The sequence below is a fragment of the Marasmius oreades genome, chromosome 5 (genome assembly GCF_018924745.1).
Source record: "Marasmius oreades isolate 03SP1 chromosome 5, whole genome shotgun sequence".
Classification (NCBI taxonomy): domain Eukaryota; kingdom Fungi; phylum Basidiomycota; class Agaricomycetes; order Agaricales; family Marasmiaceae; genus Marasmius; species Marasmius oreades.
In genome coordinates, this window is record NC_057327.1 from 24,078 (window position 1) to 45,640 (window position 21,563).

Sequence of the window (21,563 nt, forward strand, 5' to 3'; positions counted from 1 at the left end):
ATGCGCTACCAATCGAAGATCATCCGATCATGTGTTACCTTCCGCTCCTCTTTGCGGATCACCAGACTGAAGATCCAGCCGTGTCGGGTGGTTAATTAAGCCACACGGGGAGCAGAACCGGGATTTATGCTTAGTTACCGGAAACCGACCGTGACCCATACCTATTAGGAGTGCATATATTTCGAGTCGCTTCACCTCATGTCTAATTTAAGACTTACCACTTTACTCCATTTCCGAGATAATCTGTTTAAGTCGTTTCCCACTTCTACTTTGCATCGGAATATTCGAGCGTCAATTCCTCGTAGTCAGCAAGCAAGGTAAGGCACCGCCATTGAAGTCTGAGCGGCGGACACTGCGGAAAATTGCCACCAAACGTGTGTCATATGCTCGTTTATTTTGCTGCGGGTGTTCGTGTTATTCGCGATATCCTAGGCGGCCAGGTACGCTATGCTTACACGGCGGACATAAATTCATGGCGATAAACTGTCAAATGGCGTCATGCGCCTTTTGCGTGTCCAGATTTCCGCCACCCTACATGTAAGTTCAAGGTTCAAGGCTAGAAGACTCCCTTTCATATGGAAGTATCCTTCATTGGAAATTAAAGCGGACTTCTTAGGGTATCACCAGGTCTAAACCACCAGCCATGAGAATTATTATTTTGTCACAAACAAATCGATTGACAAATTTATCGCAAGCTCGAATCTGCGTCCTCATGAAGCGGGGGGAGTTGAGGGTCGACTACCCCACATCATCGGACCTTGTCGACCTAGCTCCCGCAAGAGATCCCCCGTAGTTTTCAAGGTTAGCCCTCCCCCCTCTAGACTCGCTCTAGTCCAACCAGCAGGAAGCACGGGTCCCTTTTGGTTCGAGTTAACCGTAGTATCAGTGATAATGGCGTCGGAGGCCTGAATATTTAGGAAATTGATGATCTGATTCACCCAAACTGGCGGAACGAAAAGGCATACCTTCCGAGTCTCCCCATCCTCAGTCTCATCGGCCTTCCTCCTCCCTTCCTTAATATACCTACAAGCCTTCTTATGTTTATTCCACGGCGCAGGATAATATTCAGACCCCTCCCTCATATCCAACTTCACCTCATTCCCGCAACCTAAACATCGAACCTTCTTCGGCGTTATCTTCGCGGGATCTATCCATGGATCCCGTTCCAATTCCGCTTTTCGTTCAGCTGAAGTCCTGAAACGTTTAGCTACCGTCGCCGCCGCCGCCGGCTGCTGAGAATCGGGTTGAAGAAGTTGGCCCAGAGTGAGTATGGGCGTGTGTTCGGGAGTGGGAGGGTTGGTGATATCCATTGAATGGGTTTAAACGTATGATGTGGAGGTGTCTGGATGTTGAACTCAGATTTGAGGGAGATGGAAAACGCATGGTAAGCCGAGTGGCATTTTTTTTGCTGGAATTTCCCGTAAATCCACGTTGTCGAGTCGTGCTTCTTCGGGCCGTCCGCCGTGCTTGCGTCGTCGTGCGAGGTCGCTATTCATGGCTACTTGGACCATTGAGGCTTAGTGCTATAAAGGCTTTGAATGATCTTTCAAGGACTCTCATTTCGTTTACCGTCAGTGCGTTACACGAAAGCAAAACATGAAGAAAGTAATAACAACGCTGTATGCAAGTCGAAGCCGCGTTGTATTGAAACTGGTCGTTACGTAAACCGACGACAACGTGAATAAAAAGTCGACAGACCATCACTGTGTTGATAAGTGATCAATCGGGGGTACGGCTACTGTTGCCGAGCTCGGTGTTTAGCGAACAACACGCTGGCCTACAATCAGGCTGAGAACAAGTTGTATTGAATACGGGAGAAACTTACTGTTAATGAAGTTACACTCGTCTTCACACTGGCAAAAAAATGAGAATCAGAAAGGCCCAAAACAGATATCTAATATCGCACGAACCCTTCATGGTATCGACCAATCCGGAAGTAATAGTCATCGGCATGAGCCGCACCCACCACCCATCATCATGATCACCGCCGTCGCCGCCATGATCACCTCCATTCCCACTTTGACCTCCACTGTTACCTCCAGTGGATGGTACGGCTAGGGTAACGTAAGATGTCAACACAGGATAGGCCGGCAGATTTTGGGCAGATTGAAGATAGGCTACGGCAAAAAAGCGAACCATTCAAAAACGATAAGTAGCGGCAAAAGATCGAGGCCACCAATGGATGACTTCCCGTAAGGATGTGCAAATAATCTCCTTTCAAATAAAAGTTTTGATGTAAATTGGAAATTGGGAAATTGTCGAATTATTTGCAGATGCCTCCCGCAATGCTGGAAATTTGCATGAAGTGCTCGGATTTATCACACGTGTGGTAGCTCGCCAAGGGCGTAAGCGCGGACAAACTTCCATATCTGGGCTGGAAATCATGTGGACTCACCTCGCTTAACGAAATATTGCAGCAAAAACAGTTTAGAAAGGGGTCGCTAGGCCTTTCTAAATTCAAGAATTTAGAACATGCCCTGATGTTCAGATTCTGGTATTTGTTGCCAGGTATCACTCGCTTAACATATCTCCGATGATTTTCAGCGTTATTTGCAACGATATTTACAAATAATCCTTACGGGAAGTCATCCAATAACTTGAAGAAAGAAAAAAAAACGTTTCCATCACGGAATACTCGGTCTCCGTGTCTGCGGTTATCACTGTGTACCATCCGGGATGCATAAATGGCTTTCTGCTATTGAGGGACCATAGTCCCACGTTTACTCCTAGAATACCCTGGACTTGGTTGATGCAGAGGTCATCATGACGCCAGTGAAGAGTAGGTAGCGGTAGGTAGAGAAGCGTGGGTTGAAAGGAGGAGAAAAACTTCGATTCGGGACGCAAGTGCACTGGGTCATATTATACGCTTCAAAGATGGGTGTAACGTATGCCCAGTGACGCCAGTCTCGTTGAGTAAACGTCGTGGGTTGACCATCAAAGTTTCACGCGTCGGTAGGCAGTTGTAAAATCGAAGTTGTTGTGGGAGTCTAGGCATCGGGGAGTGATTAAAAGCACCTTTTTCAAAGGGATTTCGATTTCCTTGCATTTAGTAGGGGCTCTTGGCATAGAAACCCAAAGGAGAGGCGTGAGTGGAAGTTAATATTCACATCCCATGCGACCTTGAATTCGTGTGTATTCGCACCTCATTAGCAATCGAATAAAACTAAAAAGTCGTCTCTATCTTCCTTTCGAACCAATTTTAAACCGTACAAACGTGAAAAAGTACTTGGCGTAGCTGTCGGTAGTGCTAGTGAGCAGGCTGGTCCTACTCAAAATCTGTCAAAAAAAGAATCACAGATATTCGCAAAACATATGAGTTACGGGTTACGCTCTTGCTAGTACGCTGAGTTCGAACGTACAACACTGATAGATTGTGTGCTTAAAATAAAGGATACAATAGTTTAGACGCAAAGCTTACCTCGCCGGAGGTGAAATGAGTGTAGTTTAACTCGAACTCTTCAAGAAAAGGGAGATCAGGTGACTAGATACGGTCCGCATGGCATGCCAAATAACTGCCAAACAAATCCAGACGTTTTGAACGTCACGTGCCGGTAAGTTTTTCTTACTCACGAGTTCCAATCTCATCCAGTCTTCGTCGTCTTAACCGGGCCCTGGACCTGAGGCCGCAGTGCAGCGTGCAGCCCAAACCCAAACCTCCAGAGTCCAGAGTCCAGCCTTCTGCCTCCCAGTGCATTTTATTTACACTCCACAGGTGACAGGTCAGCGCTTCAGTACTTCCCGGCTTTTGGGTATATTATTTCAATGACTGTCCTTTGCTGGAGGCGCACGCTAAGTCAAAGCTACGTATTCCTCGTCCACGGAATCGACGAGGTGCCTGCAACTTGCCTGAGGTCTTATGATCAGAAATAGTACAGATCAACGACTCTAGACTGGGCCAAGATAGCGCTACCGCAGACCGTTGAATACAGTCACATCCAAGGCATCGAGCTTCCCTGATTCTCCACCTTACACAGCGTTCTACTTGCGTACCCTGGGAGTCCGTCGGTGTCATCGGTTCTTAAACTTTCCGTCGGGAGTTGGTCAATAACCACAGGGGTGTAACACGGTACGTACCTTGGTAGTCGTCCTCGGTTTGACGAGCCACCAGCTGATGCACTATTCCAGCACTTCGTCATTTCTCGTGCAGTCCGTGATTTCCTCAAATATCTCGGAATATCCGGGAAGAGGAGAGCCGTGAGAAGGCAATGTTTTCCTTGATTTTGCATACTCTTCACATTACCATGTGATATCTTTCCGAGAGGCTACCGGTGCGTTTTATAATCAATACTACCCCGCTGTAGATGGGAAGATAGGGAGGGTAAGCGGTAACAACAAAAAAGAAGGAAGGTCACTCGGTCGATTTGATGCTTCTGGTATTTTTGATCAACCCTATTTCTATTATTGTAGACGACCTATGGGTCATTACCACTGTGGTTGTGAGAAGCCATCTGAACATTCACGTTCATGTCACTGGCTTGACCGTCACGAGTCTTCGGGCGGATGCAAATGAAGACGCTCCCTCCTCTTGCCGCCATACTCACCATCGACGATGTTCATGTGGAAAGTTTCGGCGATTCCCAACGGTCACGGAATGTGAATAAAATTTCGTTCGTTCTTCCCAAACCCGATGCTACGGGAAGATGGATTGTGTCGACGCCTTGTGTTCTCGTTCTTCCTTTAGATTGATGTTCACAATGTGTGAGTATCGTGAGAATTGAAGTGCAGTACGTCTACCAATTGGCCCCACCACGAGTCCCGTATTCATCCGCATTTTCGCCTTCACTTAGGATCCCGAGGATACGGAACCAGATATAAAACGACGACAAGTACTCAACAAGGATTCCTCATCTTGCTCTATTCGAAAACTTCCGCAGTCATCCACTCGCACTTCAGTCAATATCTTGTTCACAATGGCACGCTTCTTTACCATTATTCTACCTCTACTTGCCGCTTTCTCCGCCGCCGCGACCCCTTTGAAGCGCACGGTAGCCCAAATTGAGGCTGACATCGCCCAAATTACGAGTCAGGTTGCCGCCCTTGACACCGCTGTCAAGGGATTCACAAACTCTCTTACCCAAGCCCTGGTACGTCGCGTCGTTATCCTTGCATAATGCAAGCTAGACATAGGGTTCCCTCTTTAGGCCATCCACAACGATGCCGTAGCTCTCGTTTCTACGATCAACCAGGGCACTACGGATGTGAACGTAAGCCTGTTGTTCTTTACCACCAAGGCATCTTAATGCAAACGTTCTTACAGGCCACCCCACAACCATCTGAATCCGACAGCCAAACAATTCTTAACTCCGTACAAGGCTTCGTTCCATCCGTTACTGATGCACTGCAGGCCATCATCGACAAGAAAGCTGCCTTCCAGGCTCTTCCTATCGGAGGTATACCCGCACTTGTTAAACAGGATTTGGCCAATCTTAATACTGCTACCGTTGCATTTGAGAATGGTCTGATTGCCAAGGCCCCGGTTCGTCGAGATCTATCCCTGCCCCTTGCGTATGCTTGTCTTCTAACCTTTCGTTCGCCTTCGTGCAGACTGACTTGAAGAGCCAAGCTCAGAGCATTGCGAACACGGTTAACGCCGCTCTTGCTTCCGCACAGGCTGCTTATGCACAGTTCTGAGCAGCGGGGAGCAGAAAAAGGTTTTATTGGGAAAATTCGTCATTGAAGTAGGTTTTATGTGGTATATAGGCTGTTATCAAGTGGGTTTGAAGTTACCTGTTAGCACTGATCGCATGGGTACGATCAATCGGATCAAGCGTGCCAACTTGCAAAGGCTGGCATTTCTTTTCTAGTATTGTCCAGGCCGGAGGTTGATCGCGAGGGCCTGTGTGTACCATTGGACGAGCCTCTCAGGTTGGGCGCGGTCCAACGTTCCAATGTTCAAATATTCACGAACTAAGAAAGGAATTTACGAATACGTAATAGAAACAAGCCTCTTCCCACGACGACATTACGAGAAGCTGACGCCTTTCCATCAGCAAAATTCCTGACACGCTGTAATGCCATTACAGCCCTCACGATCTGGTATAACGGGCACGCTCCAAGCTGCCCGTTGTTATCTAATCTCGGGGGTTCGCGACAGTCTTACAATACAGTCACGACACTGTTGCGAGACTGTCGCAAACCCTATATTTCGTTGCAATTTTTTTGGTGGATTTCAACGGATTTCTGGTAAGTCCAGCGAGTTGGAGTGCTTACAACGAGTTGAGAGGGTCGTGGCAGATTGCGGGAGCTGTTACGAATGGTAGGCGTGGTGCAGGGTTGTGGGGGTTAGTACGAGTGGTAGCGGTTGCAGTGGGTTGCGGGGTTACAACACTTTGTACGGTTTTCATCTAGTTGTAGGACATTAGAATGTATTGTGAGCGTAGTAATAGATTACAGGAGTTGCAGCGAGTTGCAGGACTTACCATGGGTTAAAGAAGTCCTGTCTGTTTGCAGATGTAAAAATGGATCGTAAGAATAGCAACAACTTGTGATAGTTACAGCGAGCACGACCAATTATAGTTAATTTTTTAGTGTGCATCCCTCAGAAATCACTCATAATGAATAATGAGAAACACATTATAATTACTGGCATTTACAACCACAAGCAAGCACAGTCAAAGCAGCAGAACAAAAGAGCGAGCAAGAAAGCAAACAAAACCTAAGAAGAACCCCCGTCATTACCGCTACCGCTGCCACTACCACCGTCAATGTTCCAATCGCCGCCGTCACTACCGGCGTCGTCATGCTCATCACTGGCAGCCGCCCAACCCGCAATAACAGTCCCAATCTCGCTATCGGGTTCAACCTCCGCCGTCACTTCGTTCTCGTTGGTGGACCAAATCTGGCTATCATATAAGGTTAGAAAATGTATAACAAGAGAAAGATAAGACGCACCTGTTAAACCATTGGTATAGTGCCTTCTTATTGGCCTCGGGCATGGCTGCCAAAGTCGAACAGATCAAGTAGTAGAACCTCTTGAGGTTGAATGAGCAAACCATGGGTTTCCAGTCCTCTCCACAAGAGAGAGCGAACCAGGTCTGGAAGAACTTGAGGTCAGTGGGATCGTCGTGATGAGAAAAGAAAGATACCTGGGCAATGGTGTACGCCAAGGTACGGTCAGTCACAGCCATCAAGTTATGTATTTTGGCGTTACCACGGCGAGTGGCTTTGCTAGGAGCCTCCAGGGCGGCACTTGGGCAGAGCCAAAGGGTTCAGAATGCCTACGCCAGACATCAGCTGGGGATAAGCAGGGAACAAAGACACTTACTCGTACAATCAGATATCCACGAAACATGGCATCTGTCTGATCGGGGGCCATGCTGGTCCTGCTGTCGATGACAACCAGTCGACACTTGGATAAATCAAAGAGAAAAGCTGGGAACTGCGTGCAATGGAGCCTCACGGCTTGGCACTGTATGAGAGAGATGAGTCTAGAGGAACGACATGTAAGTGAAGTGAACGAAGGAGGAAAGGAGACGTACCGTTTACGATCATCATCGTCTTCTCGACAATCAACCAAGGGCGCCATTTCCTTCGACGGGCATAGGAGAGCAGCAATCATTGGATGATTGTGACCGCGATTAGACTTGACCTCACGCTGGAGGGCTGGTTTGACGACGGAGTCGTCGACAATCCTTTGCTGGGGGTTGTTTGGGACGATATTGAGGATATTACCCTTGAGAGAATGTGTGTCTGTTCGACGTGCGCCGCGTGAAACATTGGTGATCTAAGAAACAGTTAGCTACAAGATTGGGCCGGCAAAAAGCAGAGAGGAATATACCGTGCTGACGAGGATTTGTAAAACGTCATGGGCTCCGTAACGAAGGGCAGTCTTGCACTGGGAGTGTAGGGTAGGGTACCGTTCCTTCCATAGACGATATGTCGAATTTAAGTGTTCCTTTTCTTCCTGAGACCTGGAAATGCGAGTTATCAGTGAATAAAGAAAATTAACGGGGTATATGCGTACATATTCTGTCCAACAGCGAAGATATCCTCCTCCTCGTTTTCATTCTCATCGTCTCCACCATTGCCCTCGTCGTCGTCATCGTCGTCATCAACGTCGTCGTCGCCATCTTCCCGATCTTGAGGCCACAAGACGCCTTCTGCGACCAACTCTTCCTTTAGGCCGAACCTGATGACGGTGCCGATGCAAGGTGTAAAAAGGTCGATTCCTCGAGGCCACCAGCTACCACATGTTCGATAGGGAGCCAATAACTTTTTATTCCTATGAGAAGAGGTATCAGCGCAGGTAGTGTCGAGTCTCAATGCATACCTTTTGACAATCTTCTTGGACCATTTTGCGAACTTCTTCCGACGCTGCGCCTCCCGATTTGCCTGCCTGGTTTCTTCCGCCAATCGGCGCCGATCGCCTGTGGGATAAGGTCCATTGGAGTTGCGAGTGGGAGCTTGAGACGAAGCTGGAGGCATCTGGAACTGAAGAGTAATCAGTTAGAGGATCAGAGCAGAGAGGAAGCTAAAGAGAAGGGAGGAGAGGATGGAGTTCAAGAGAGAAAGAGGATGGAGGGAGGTGACGCGAATTTAAGAGGCGTCTGTGTGCGTATGTTTGGTATACGCGTCAGTCAGTTTCTAGCACAAGTGAGTAGATAAGATAACGTAGATCTATGGTATCTACATACAAAAAAAAATACAGTTTGTTCTAGATAATATGGCTACAAGAAGTGGTTGTACTATGATACATATGCCGTCCAAGGTATGGTAGTGTGATAAAAATCAAGATATAGGGCGTATTTTCGTTTTCCGGCCGTTCTGTTTGAGGATAGCATCTCGGACAGGCTTCATTGTCTCATTGGCCTTTGTCCTGTCCTTCACAGACTCCTTCACCCTTGCCAGAGCAGACCTGGGATCCAGTTCGAGCCGTTCGTCAGTCAAACGCTCATCGCCAGTCTCGGAATCCTTCTCAACGACCCCAACGACAATCCAGTGCTTATCCTCGCTCTTCTCACCAAGGTAGAAGTTGGAGAGGCGACGTACGAGCTTCCCAACATGCTCAGGAGTGCCCCCAATGACCACCATCAAGTTCTTTTCAGTGCTGGGTTTGATGGCGTCTGAAGACCTATCAATCCGGGAGAGATCGCTAACGTCTTGGCTACCCGCATTGACTTTGATGCGTGGTACAACTTCATCGTTGGGTTTTCGAACAATGCGAACGTAGTCATTTGTACCACCAACGGCTGCTTCAACATCGAGACCAACCAACTTTGGATGAACAATCCAGTGTCGAGGAGGAGCTGCTGCTGCTTCTGCCTCAACTGCGTTAACAGGGTCTGCAGCAGAGGCCCCGACAGCTGAGGAAACCGCAACCTCCCAGTCTGGATCCCAAGGCCCACAATCTCCTGTTTCGTTTCGTACGGGAGAACGTGCTCTTGGATTCCAGGCATCTTCTCCTGTCTCTAGCATCTCCGTCAATTCGTTGGGTGATGGAAGGGGGGTACCAGGAGGAGTACCAGGAGAAGTGTCAAGTAGTAAACCTCTCCATCTCTCATCTCCCTCCTGGTACATTCTCATCAGCTCTTCGAGTGATGGTGTTTCAGGGCCGCTCGGGATATCCTTGAGATCGATTGCTGCGATGCGAGCAATGGAATCGAACGGGTTTTTTAGACCTTCGCGAGGGAGCCAGAACTCGTGGCTACGACCAAGCGGGCGCCAGACGTTGAGGTGCTTCTTCGAAGCGATTTCGACGACGTGGAGGTAGTCGATGACTTCGGAGGGCTGACTTCGATGCGCCTGGAAAACATCCAACTCGATTGTCAGATGTAGTCCGGACTTTGGATCAGGAGACCGGTCCAAAGCCACTTGGCGAACTGTACCAGTCAGGCCCTTGAAGTGAGAACCTATGACCTGCACTCTCGTCCCTATCCAAGGCTCTCTCGCCACTGACATCGCAGGCCCCACGCCGTAGATTCGTTCTTGGACCTCATTCAGAGGCCGCCAATCAATCAGCTTCATCTGCGAACTCGACTCAACTACATCGTTGTGGTTGAGGAGCGCATGACATTGTAGCTCGAGAACGTGTACGCTTAACATCAAGCGTCTTCCTTCCCTTCGCTCTTGCCGCACAACATCCTTCACGATACAACGTCTGTATGTATACGGGCCGCGTTTTACGCTAACGGTTACACCCACCCAAGGCGTATCGGTGTTCGTGGACGAAATGACCTCGGTAGAATTGGCATGAACTTTGAACTGTACAAGGGTTAGTACACGCTTTGATATAGCACCCAATAAAACTCACCCTAGTCCGGTGAACGGTTTCTTGCGCTACTTCCAAGATACCGTCTGAAGACGAGAACACGAGGCCTTCCTTGCCTTCGTGGATGCCCTTCAAGACGCGAACAAAATCTCCGGGGTCTATGGCCTTACAAGCCTGTCGCACAGGTATGCCGAAATCACCATCGACGAACGAGACCGTACACATTTGGGGAAGTGTAACGTTGATTCGTGGGTCGAGATGCACAAAGGAGCCGGGAACTTTCCTCAGGGACTGTTTGGAGGGGAGGATACGGTCGCCAACTGCAAACTCCCAGTCTTCCGAATGAGGCATCGGGTATTGTTTGACGAGAGGGTGGCCTGAACGATTGAAGGCAGCCTCAAGTCGAGGAGATATGGTGGAGGTTGCCTCGAGCCTGGTTTTGGTGAATGTAGCAGAGAGGAGGCCGTGAATGAAAGTATCGCCTTCGAACGAATAACGTGAGGCATCCACATCGATCGCTGTGGATTTCCGGAACAGACGAGGTTGAAAAAGCGCAGGAACAGGTCTTGTACGAGTTCTTTTACGCTTGCGAGACTTAAACTCTTCGTTTGGATCGTCCAGGCGAGGAACGAGTAAGACATGGTACTTGTTGCCTCGCTTTTCGACAACTAAGGCTACGTCGCCTTTGTACCTGCCAGACTGCAAGCGCACCCATTCACCGGCGCTGAATTCGCGGGACTCGAACCTGATATCCTTTATCGTCTGTTTCATCCACTTCTTCCCGCTCACTCTGCTCGTTTCCTGACTTTCAGAACCGTGCGCTCCTTCCGATGGTTGCGTTACTGTCTTGTCGACATAACGGGCTTGTAGATACTGTATGAATTGCGACTCTTCTGTATCTTCTTCGTTGAATGTAGGCGTATGTGAGGTGCGGGGAGGGTTCTGGTTTCCCCCTTCCTCTTGTTGATCATTGAGGAAGGCTAAAAGAGTCAAAGTCTCAGTGCACGAACTGAGATGCAAAAACAGACGTACCATTATATGGTTCATCGTCTTCGAACTCGAACTCGTCCGAATCAATGCTATCTTCTTGCTCCGCTTCTATGTCAAGGAAACGGCGAGCGTCTGAGGCCTTGAGAGAACTGAGCGAATTGAACAATTCGAAGATTAAGACTTACCATGTCAAATTTGAACGTCTACGCCCGACAGTACAGAGAAAAATCGCAAGGGTTGAGCCTGTATACCGACCGTCAGCACCGTTGCTTGTCTTTTTTTTTTTTTTTCAACGAAAAAAACTTGAATTAGGGAGCTTTTGTGCTCCCATTGACTTTCATTCATTCAGAAGGCGATTCTATTGTATTTAATACTAGTCTACACTACTAATTGACGAAGAACGAAGGGAAACTTACCATAAGTTCACCAACACAAACGTTGATGATGGAGGTTGAGGAAGAGGAGTGGCATGAATTGTTTCCCACGCCAGTCACTGTAGTTATTGTGCCGTGCCGGACAGATTTTGTCGACTATCCCACGGGTGTGCTGACCGGCAACCGGACTTCAAGTATTACCAGTCTGCGCGGGATAATTAAAAGATAAGATAGTTAAATTAAATCTTATAATTAAATCTTATCTTTTAATTTAACTATCTTATCCCGCGCGGACCGGTAATACTTGAAGTCCGGTTGCCGGTCAGCACACCCGTGGGATAGTCGACAAAATCTGTCCGGCACGGCACAATAACTACAGTGACTGGCGTGGGAAACAATTCATGCCACTCCTCTTCCTCAACCTCCATCATCAACGTTAGGCTGGCCAATTCCCGCCCATTTCCTCCACTGTAAGTACCGTTTTTTTAGTATAGGTAGCGTAGAACCAATGTAAAAACATTTTGAATACATCGTACAAAAAATTGAGCCAACAAACTCGCTAAACCTGTTGGTTTTTTTCAAAAAGTCTAGAGTCCGTCATGCCGCTCGATGCTGACGATTTCTACTTGTTTTCTAGGTCCTTTACAGGTCCATCTGTTGGCTGTCAGCGGTTGTCCAACATTCGTTCACATTACGCTCGTTTGTAAGTCCTAACCCTTCATTCTTCGTTTCAAAACTAACTTAATATCTAGATAATGCCTCAATGTATTGATTGCGGAAAGACGTATACCGACCACGGGCTTAAAGTACACGAACCGCAGTGCAAGAAGAAGAAAGAACTCACCTACGTGCAGAAGAACAAACGCGTCAAGTTAAACCATTCAGAATCAGGACCGTCTGAGGAGAATGGGTTGGAAGTGGAAGTGGGACAGGATTTAGGTCATGAACAGATGGAAGTGGATCAGCGGGAGGGATTTGCGGCGGAAGAACCACCGAGGAGAAGAAGGAGAGAGACCAAAGTACCTGGAAGATTCGAAGACTTTGAGCTCTCGTCGATGACCGCAGTTCTCAAGGGAAGACGAGGGAAATCAAATGTTATTCTCTCGACGCTTGCTACACCTCTTGCGCCTCCTACACCTCCAGCACCCGCTACCCCTCCATCACTAGCTATGTCTCCGGCTCTAGCTACCCCTCTTACTTTTCCTCCTCATCTGCCCATCATCAAACGGTTCTACTTCAAAACTGAACCGAACGACATCAGGGTATATCGAATCTACGACTCCGATGAACCTACACGATGCCCTGACTTAGACGGGGACGTATCTCGATTCATTGATGCTCCCACTATCCAACAACCTGCGTTACCGAGCGCAGTTGAACTCATCCACAAGAGCATGGGTTTACCCTCGGACTTGAATCAGCCACAGGATGTACCCATCAATGTAGATCCTAAATTCCTTGGGCCATTCGACAACGTCTCCCGCCTCCGATTGATGTCTTGGGCTGCCGAAGAGAAGAGCATAAGCACGGCGTCCTTGAACAGACTTGCCGTCAATGTTCTCTCTCAGCCAGACTTCGATCCGTGTCATTTCCAAGATTTCGACGCGCAGCGCGAGTTGAAAAGACTCGACCGATTCATTGACAACGCAACCAACACTCGCTTGCTTCCCTTCCAAGCGAATGACGTTTGGCGTCGTGGCTCAATTTCCATTGCAATGCCATGCAAAGGCCGTAAGTTCGACTCGGAGGATGCGGCCCCCCAGCTTGTTATCAACGATGTCTGGTACCGCCGTCCATTGGACATCATCAAGTCTGTTGCAAAAGACGAAGAATTCATGAAGCTTCACCTTCGTCCGTTCAAAGAATTTTGGGGTTGGGATGGTCGCGTTCAGCGACTATATGGGGAGGCCTACACATCGAATCGTGCCATTATGATTGAGCGAGCAAAAATGGAGCGGTTGAGGGAGAAGGACCTTCTGGGCGACAATTTGGAGGTTGTGATCCTTTGGATGATGATGGCATCCGACTCTACCCACCTCACGAACTTTGGAACTGCCTCCCTTTGGCCCATCTATCTCTACTTCGGTAATCGCAGCAAGTACGAACATACACATCCTAAATTCCATTCAGCTCATCACGTCGCCTACATTCCCCAGATCGCCGACTTGGCCCGCGATGTATATCGCGAAGCATATGATCAACCTCCTACAGACGCTGTTATGCGGCATCTGAAACGAGAGGTCATGCAGGCCGTCTGGAGTCTTATCATGGACGAAGAGTTCCTAGATGCCTACGAAAACTCCATTGTCCTAGAATGTTTCGACCACATCTCTCGACGCTTCCTTCCAGAATTCTTTTCCTATTCAGCAGACTACCCCGAGAAGATTTCTGTCATCTGCACGAAGTATCTGGGCAACTGCCTTTGTGTTCGTTGCTTGATTGAAAAACATCAAGTACGAATGCTAGGCTCCAAGCTCGATATGCGACGTCGACAGACACTGCATCGTGTCGATAGTACTGCCCGTCAGAACTTGGTCAAGACCGCACGGTGGCACATATTCAGCAATGGATATGGCGTTGAGAGCTCAAGGGTGAAAGATCTCCTTGACAATAAATCGCTCACGCCTGTCATCAACGCCTTTTCGGAGAAACTCTCGCAGTTCGGATTCGACGTCTACCAGCTTCTAACGGTGGATCTCCTCCATGAGTTTGAACTGGGAGTGTGGAAAGCCGTCCTCATTCACCTAGTGCGCATGCTCTACGCTCTCAAGGATGGCTCTGTGGATATTTTGGACGAACGATATCGACGTGTTTCCACGTTCGGACGAGATACAGTACGCAGGTTTCACAACAATGTCTCGCAAATGAAGAAGTTGGCCGCCCGCGACTATGAAGACATCCTCCAATGTGCTATTCCATGCTTCGAGGGCTTGTTCAAATCTGAAAAGAGCAAGTCAAACAAGACCGAAGCTCTCATATCGTCGCTTCTCTTCGATCTTAATACATGGCATGCGTACGCCAAATTTCGTTTGCACACAGATTCAACTGTAGCTTCATTTGAGGAGGCCACCAAAGACCTGGGAAAGAGCTTGAGGTCATTCCAGAAGCAGTCCAAAAGCTTTGATACGTACGAGACACCCAAGGAGATGGAAACTCGTCAGCGTCGCGAGGCAGCATTGCGAAAGAAGTCTAAAGGCAAGGCAGCTAGCGAGACGGAGCCAACGAAGGGAAAGAAGAACGCGAAAGCCTCGGCGAAGAAGAAAACTTTCAACCTTTCGACGGCGAAGACACATTTTCTTGGGGATTACCCTCAAGCGATCAAGGAGTATGGGTCTACAGATTCGTATACAACCCGTAATGTGTGTGCCTTTCCAACCCCTCTGTTCCATGCCGGTTGCTGATTACATTCCCTGCAGAGCGAGTGCCAACACCAGCAAGTAAAACATTATTATCGACGAACCAATAAACAGAATCACACTGCTCAGGTCGTTCGCCATGAACAGCGTGACCGAGCCCTTCGAGCGATCCGTAGCAACATCCCCACTGCTCCGAAACGGAAGAAAAAGATCAGCAAACCCAGGAGGGTGAGGTACCTAGCAGGGGGACGTGAATTGCTGCCCAAGACAGACCCCTCCGTGCGTTATCACATCGCGAATGGACAAGAATTACGGGTGAACTTGTCCGAGTTTGATTGGGTGGACGAAGATGGAGATGAGGATCTCGCTCTCCTGGTAAGTGTTGCCGCATTACTTTGAATACTTCGCTTCCTGACTTTCTCAATGTAGGACTTTGTTCCCAAACTGAAAGACCACCTCCTCCACCGGTTACTTGGGCCGGATTCGAAGACAGAATACATTCAAGACGAACGCTCCCTTCTTACATTCACCAACGATTGCGTTTATGCCCACCATACCCTACGTGTCAACTACAACACCTATGACAGGCTCAGATCGCAGGATTCCATCAACCCACGCACCCATCCCGATGTTATTACTCTGAACCCTGATGCAGCCGAGAACGAGGAAATACACCCCTACGAATATGCACAAGTCGTTGGAATTTTTCACGCCAACGTCCGCCTCTCCCCTTCCCTTCAAACGAACAAGATACCCATTACCAAACGTATGCACTTCATCTATGTTCGGTGGTACGAGTTCGATACAACGCATAAGGCTGGGTTCAAAGAGAAACGGTTGTACCGTGTGTTCTTTCCACGACCCGATAACCCCAAGGCTTTTGGGTTCCTGAGCCCAGACAGCGTTATACGTGGTTGTCACCTTATTCCGTCTTTCCACAACGGAGGCGCGGATACGACCACGTCTTTGGTGCCATACTCAACGGCACGTCAACTTGAGCGACTGAATACTCACGGACTACGGGAACTCGAAGAGGAGGACTGGAAGTTGTACCACATAAACATGTAAGCCTCCGAATATCTACACTAATGACTCTAAACTGACTTATATGACAGGTTTGTGGATAGGGACATGGTCATGCGGTATCGGGGAGGTGGCGTCGGCCATATTCAGTTCCACCAATATCTCAAATACTTCGAAAAGGACGCTGGCCTGCTTGAGCAGACCTTACCGCTATATGACTCGGACGGTGAGGAGATACCAACCGGCGCAACCGACGACGATGACGATGATGACCAGCAAGAACTAACTGCTCTACAACACTCAAGCTGTTCAGAGTCAGAGTCAGATAGCGACTGGGTTCTGAGTGACCCAGGTGACCGACGGCCCAGCGAGGACGAGAATAGTGGAGATGACGAGGATGAGGAAGCCGATGGTGACGGCGATGAGTACCAACACGCCACTGTATAACTCTGTAGACTTGCCCCATTGGCACGACGACTCAATGTACTAAAAAGAACACTTAGAATTTGAACCCTACTGTTATACCCACAACAATTCAATATATTTGGAATAACTGATTGGGATCTTTACGACCCGTTACAACGTATTTCTGAAGTTTTAATAAAATACTACGGTTTTACAAGTTTCCTATGCTTAAAGCTCGTTAGAACATCTGCAACCCAATAATACGCCGACGAACCATAACTACGGTTTGCGACGGTTGTATGGGGTTAAAATGGATTGGGAAGGTTGTACCGGATTGTTCTATGTACTGACCGTCTTACCACAGCGTTGCGATCGTATCCCGACCTGTATTTCTCATTCAAATAATTTTATTGAGTCAGTCTGAATTGTGATACTATTGTAAGTCTATTAAAATACTGTTATAAAGTTATTCTAACACTATCTAACTGTAGTATTAAATCATAAACGCTGCAACCCATGGTATTGTGGTTGCAGCGTTTCCAGAATTTTGCTGATGTCGTTCTTGTTCTGATACCACCAACGTGTGCAAGGACCACCGTAGATTCTGAACAACCACATGCAACTCTACTTAATACAAGTTTGGTGCTACCCCATCACGAACTCTACTTCCATTTTACCTGTCTTTCCTTTCCCCAGGACCGCAAGCGAACAGAAAGAATCCATCACTGGGTATATCAAATCGGGTCCCATATTCCCATTCTAAGTTCTCCTTCCAAACCGCCAGAGGTCTTCGGGACTCAGTAGCCCAACACTCGCCATTCACATGTTCAGTATCCCGGTTACAATGGCACGCCTCTTCCGAGTCACCATTGTTCTCCTTCTTGCTGCTTATTCTTTTTCCACCTTCGCGACCACTTTGAAACGTACGGTAGCCCAAGTTGAGGCTGACATTGCGAGTCGGCTCATTGTTCTTGTAGCTACCCACGATGTCACAATTGTTTCTGGTAAGAGACTAGGAAAAAGTTGTGTAAATTCCGTTACAGGGAATCGAACCCTGGGCTATCGCGATAAGACACCTGAGAGGCGATAATGTTAGCCACTACACCATAACGGAGTTACATTGTAAGTGAAGCTGAGGCATCTATAGGACTTTTGGGCACCGTGTGTAATCACGATATGATTATCCGATATCCGATTCGAATTTTCACACCGTTCTCTTCCTCCCACAACGCGGGGATGGCACCCAGTCTGGACAACGATGTACGTTTACATTCTGCATCATGCATCCGTTCCAGTGATACTTCATCATCGATTGTCCACGACGATGGGGGTTAGTCACTAAGATTAAAGACAAATTAAAGATAAGCCAACCACAGACGACCTGAACGGACATGACATCGATAACAGTCCCAGCGGGAACGTCTTCGCTGAGGTTAAGTACTTCCAAGTTGCTTGTCACAATTCCTTCCATGTTAACCCGGGAACTTTGAATGCTTTCGTCAGCCCAGGAACGTCATTCAATTGGACGAAGGACCTCTCTACCTCCCTCAAGATCCTTTCTTCATTTTACGGTATCTGAAATGAACGGAACTTCCTTTACAGCTCGGGATAAGCAAACTTGATGGCGGAACGAACATTTCAGCGTTGAATTCGTTCAAGGTGTACATTCTCGTTTTTCGTTCTATTTCACCTTGAATTGACACAAAATTTACGATGGTTCTTTACTTTACCCCTTCACCTTTCATTCACGGACGTTGAACGTTAATAGTGCGCTAGCTCACGGTAAGAATGGCGGTGTTTGAAGGAAGCTCCGTTAAACAGAGAGTGTGTTTTCACAAGGTATTTTCCCGTACTATCGACGCTTACCTCGAGGTACAGAATCCCGATGAAGTCAAGAACGGAACTGAGAATTGAATTTCTAATGGGAGCGGGAGGCTGTACCACAAGTGCGACGCCCAAGACGTGTAATGAATAAGCAACTGTTCTAATGTGCTACAAAGTCTGTCATCGATAAGACTTCTCCGGAATGTGCATCGACATAGACTTCCAGAAACGCCCCAGTATCTTCCTTCTGAACCTGAACTGAATAGACCAACGATACCGAACCATCCGGTCGAGCGAGGTATTGCAATACCGGCTCGGTCCCGTTGTGTTTCCCTCCAAATCTAACCTCTGCGCAGGCGATCGCATCAGCGGGGGTTTTGGTGGGCGTTGACGGGGCGATTTTAGCTATTTGTATAAATTGATTATTCACGGGAGTAGCGAAAAGTTAACGGATTGAGAAAACTTACATTGATCGATCGAGACAAATGAGTTCCCAAAACTCGTTACTTTATCGCCCACGAACGCAACATTAGCAACCGCATTGGCAAAAGGGATTCCATTCTGGAAGAACCATGATTAGATTTTTCGGATCTCTTCTGAGGAGACGCGGAAGGTAGATACATAGGCCTGCCTGACATATCCAGTCGAAAAGCCGCCATCCATAGAGGATCCTGATGTCCACTCGACGTTCGATGGGTCAATGCCCAAGTACTTCGCTATCCAGTTAATAACGTTCGATTTGAGGCCGTCTTCATTCGAAAAAGATTGGGCGTTCGCCAAGGGTATTCCATCCCGGAACGTCTGCAGACAAAGAGGTCAGGAGAAAATCAATGACATCAGAACCGCGCACCTCGAAATTCGTTGGAGGGTGGTAATTTTCCAACTTGGAGCCGCCACCACTGGCCATGTAAGCTGGATTTACTAAAGAGCCGAGCGACATTATTTCTAGGAATATCAGAAAAAAAGCAGAACTAAGATTCGGGGGATTGAAAGATGATGGTAGGAATGAAAGGCGAGAGATTCTCTACCTATATATCGACTGGATTTGCACTGGATCGGATAAATATGGCTAAACAGACCTAAAGAACTGCCCCGGAGGTAGGCATAAAGATCCTTCCGCAGACACATACAGAATTTTGCGCATCGATTCCTTTGGTATTCAAACACAAGTATATTTAGTGCCAATTTGGTGCTATTGGCGGGTAAGCCGCAACGTTGACGGGGTGGGTTGGTCAGACCGCAAAAAATTGCCCCGCGCAGATCCCTATATGTAGAATTTGTAGAGATCATTACTTTCAGCACCTAAGGGTCTAGAGATGACTTGGTATCCTTTAGAATAAACATTGACTTAAATTGCAAAAAAATCACAATCCTATTTGAATAGTATTTTCTCTGTAAGCCTGAGACTACGGAAGCAACAGAGGAAAGAGAGAAATCAAGTTTTCAAACACTTGTCTGTTTCAAATACTGTGTCATTGATGATATCCTTGTAGTCTGTTGCTTTCATGAAATTTACATGATCTTATACATTAGATGAGCCACTGGGCTTGATATTGTACACCATCCTGTCAATAGAAATACTCTGTAGACACTAAGATTTATAACCTGGACTAAAAGCAAGAAGAAAATTTACCTGATGCATAGTCTCTATAGCATCATCGGAAGTGGCTTGTTCCATTCTTGTGTCTGTATTCTGATGTTCCAAGTTGTTGCATACAAAACTCAGATCTGCTTGCTGACCCTGCAGAGTAGAGTTCCGAATCCTACTGTTGAATATGACCAAGAGTGAGTTGGAGTACATTTTGGCTAAAATGATTGATAGACACATGTGGTAGACCACACTGGGAGATACTGTGAAGAGGATGAGATCAACTGTTGCAAAGGTTGCTGTAGTCATTAAATAATTTGAATCAGTTGATGAAGTTAGAGCTCATTGTACTCACCTGTCAAGCTCCCAGTCTCCATCGTGAGTCTTATTATTTGATTTATACGATCTTGAGTTTTTCTAAAGCCACCATCATAGCCAGAGAGCTAGAATAGACAAATGGCAGTTATTGACTTAAAAATTGCTGATATATAGCGGAGCTCACTTACCATATAGGTCATGGTTAGTGCAATCAAGATATCACAGAGTGCGCTGCCACCAAGCCAAAGCTTGAGAAGGCGTATCAGTCCAACTTGAATTGTGATTTGTTAATATAGAAAAACTTACAACTGCAATAGGAAGCATGGTCTTATCAATTGCCACCTTTGAAGTGCTGCCGTTAGTTTCAGCCATTACACTCATTGCAATAGCTGCCACACATTGAGTCCATGCCAACTGGAAAGCAAGAAAGTGTTATCAGTTTAGGAAGAAGCCATTGATTGAAAATAGCATACAAGTGACACGACTGCTGGAATAATCTTTGAATGAGATAGAATGTATATCCGGTATGCAAAGTAATTTTGAATCACACAAGCAACTGTAAGAGAGACTGGGTTTAGTAACAAAAGATGTGATGATACCGAGGGAAGTTACGGCTTACTGATGCCACTGAGAACACCTGAATGGAACCATATAGTTTGAACACTATCCACTGCGTCCAAGTCACCAAACCCATACCCAAAAGTTTGCATAGCATCATGGGCAACCATCAATGTTTGGACCATCTCAACAACATAAACACCATAAACCAAAACCTTCAATTTTTTTGCATCGTTGGGAAATGATAGGCGGTACAAATCTTTAATAGAAAGGAAAATGTCTCAGTCAAAATACTCTGAGTAGGAACGGGGATGTTTAAACCACCCACATGTCTGTATAGACAATACACCAAACAAACCAAAGTTAACAAGATAGCCAATGAGCTATATATATAAACCGATCTCTGTTTAGTGCACTACACCTCAAGGAAAGGTATAAATCGCACAAGAGGTCCTGTTCTTGATATATTCCATCCAGTCAGTTGAATAGACGGTGCAGAAAATATAAGATGACCTACTTATTAACTATGTTTGGGGGGATTGGAGTGACGGTGGCCATTTCAGGGACCTTTTAATATGAAAAGAATAATGAGAAGATGACTACTGCAGGTAGAGGCGGAGGTGGTAGGACTGATAACAATTGAGGTAGACTAGCTACTTATATACAATCTCCGGTAGCTAAATATAGGTAAAATCCTATGGTCAGCGATAGCCGTTTATTTTTTATTCTCCCACTTCACACTAGTCATCCCGTTATTTTTTATTCCAGACGTTATATTGTTTATTCTCCCGCTTCGCACTAGTCATCCCGGAGGGACAGATGTCCAAGGACTAGTCGTGAGTTAGTGAAGGTTGGGTGCGTGCAACCGAATGCAGCATTCTGTATCGAATCATCGGAATTGGAAGACCTGATACTCCGAA

At 47.1% G+C, this 21,563-nt stretch overlaps 5 protein-coding genes and 1 non-coding gene across 7 annotated transcripts; 1 reads left to right on the plus strand and 5 right to left on the minus strand.

Annotated features, from left to right (window-relative positions):
• Positions 1-710: 710 nt before the first annotated feature.
• E1B28_008107 (uncharacterized protein) lies at positions 711-1,310 on the minus strand (the record flags this gene model as incomplete). Its single annotated transcript, XM_043152893.1, has 2 exons — positions 711-905; positions 966-1,310. The coding sequence occupies 2 exons, from the start codon at positions 1,308-1,310 to the stop codon at positions 711-713; spliced, it is 540 nt and encodes a 179-aa protein (XP_043008176.1).
• A 3,600-nt stretch (positions 1,311-4,910) lies between these two features.
• On the plus strand, positions 4,911-5,631 carry E1B28_008108 (uncharacterized protein; the record flags this gene model as incomplete). Its single annotated transcript, XM_043152894.1, has 4 exons — positions 4,911-5,084; positions 5,142-5,204; positions 5,258-5,476; positions 5,545-5,631. 4 exons carry the CDS (start codon positions 4,911-4,913, stop codon positions 5,629-5,631), a joined length of 543 nt encoding a protein of 180 aa, XP_043008177.1.
• Positions 5,632-6,655: 1,024 nt separating this feature from the next.
• E1B28_008109 (uncharacterized protein) lies at positions 6,656-6,935 on the minus strand (the record flags this gene model as incomplete). The annotated part of the gene is made up of 2 exons (XM_043152895.1): positions 6,656-6,842; positions 6,892-6,935. 2 exons carry the CDS (start codon positions 6,933-6,935, stop codon positions 6,656-6,658), a joined length of 231 nt encoding a protein of 76 aa, XP_043008178.1.
• A 10,452-nt stretch (positions 6,936-17,387) lies between these two features.
• On the minus strand, positions 17,388-17,469 carry E1B28_008110. The gene has a single exon. It is a non-coding gene; the product is annotated as a tRNA-Glu (tRNA).
• A 783-nt stretch (positions 17,470-18,252) lies between these two features.
• Positions 18,253-19,184, minus strand: E1B28_008111 (uncharacterized protein). Its single transcript, XM_043152896.1, has 4 exons — positions 19,030-19,184; positions 18,801-18,980; positions 18,647-18,740; positions 18,253-18,584 (listed from the first exon to the last, which is right to left on the minus strand). Exons 1-4 carry the CDS (start codon positions 19,117-19,119, stop codon positions 18,340-18,342), a joined length of 609 nt encoding a protein of 202 aa, XP_043008179.1. The 5' UTR covers positions 19,120-19,184; the 3' UTR covers positions 18,253-18,339.
• A 463-nt stretch (positions 19,185-19,647) lies between these two features.
• Positions 19,648-21,269, minus strand: E1B28_008112 (uncharacterized protein). 2 transcript variants are annotated; one of them, XM_043152897.1, is made up of 10 exons: positions 21,161-21,269; positions 21,089-21,101; positions 20,972-21,026; positions 20,705-20,902; positions 20,559-20,641; positions 20,392-20,499; positions 20,274-20,333; positions 20,123-20,210; positions 19,813-20,066; positions 19,648-19,761 (listed from the first exon to the last, which is right to left on the minus strand). In XM_043152897.1, exons 1-10 carry the CDS (start codon positions 21,199-21,201, stop codon positions 19,702-19,704), a joined length of 960 nt encoding a protein of 319 aa, XP_043008180.1. In that variant the 5' UTR covers positions 21,202-21,269; the 3' UTR covers positions 19,648-19,701. The 2 variants fall into 2 exon arrangements, with proteins under 2 accessions (XP_043008180.1, XP_043008181.1); XM_043152898.1 differs by having other exon boundaries at positions 19,813-19,945; positions 20,006-20,066; positions 20,972-21,101.
• Positions 21,270-21,563: the final 294 nt, after the last annotated feature.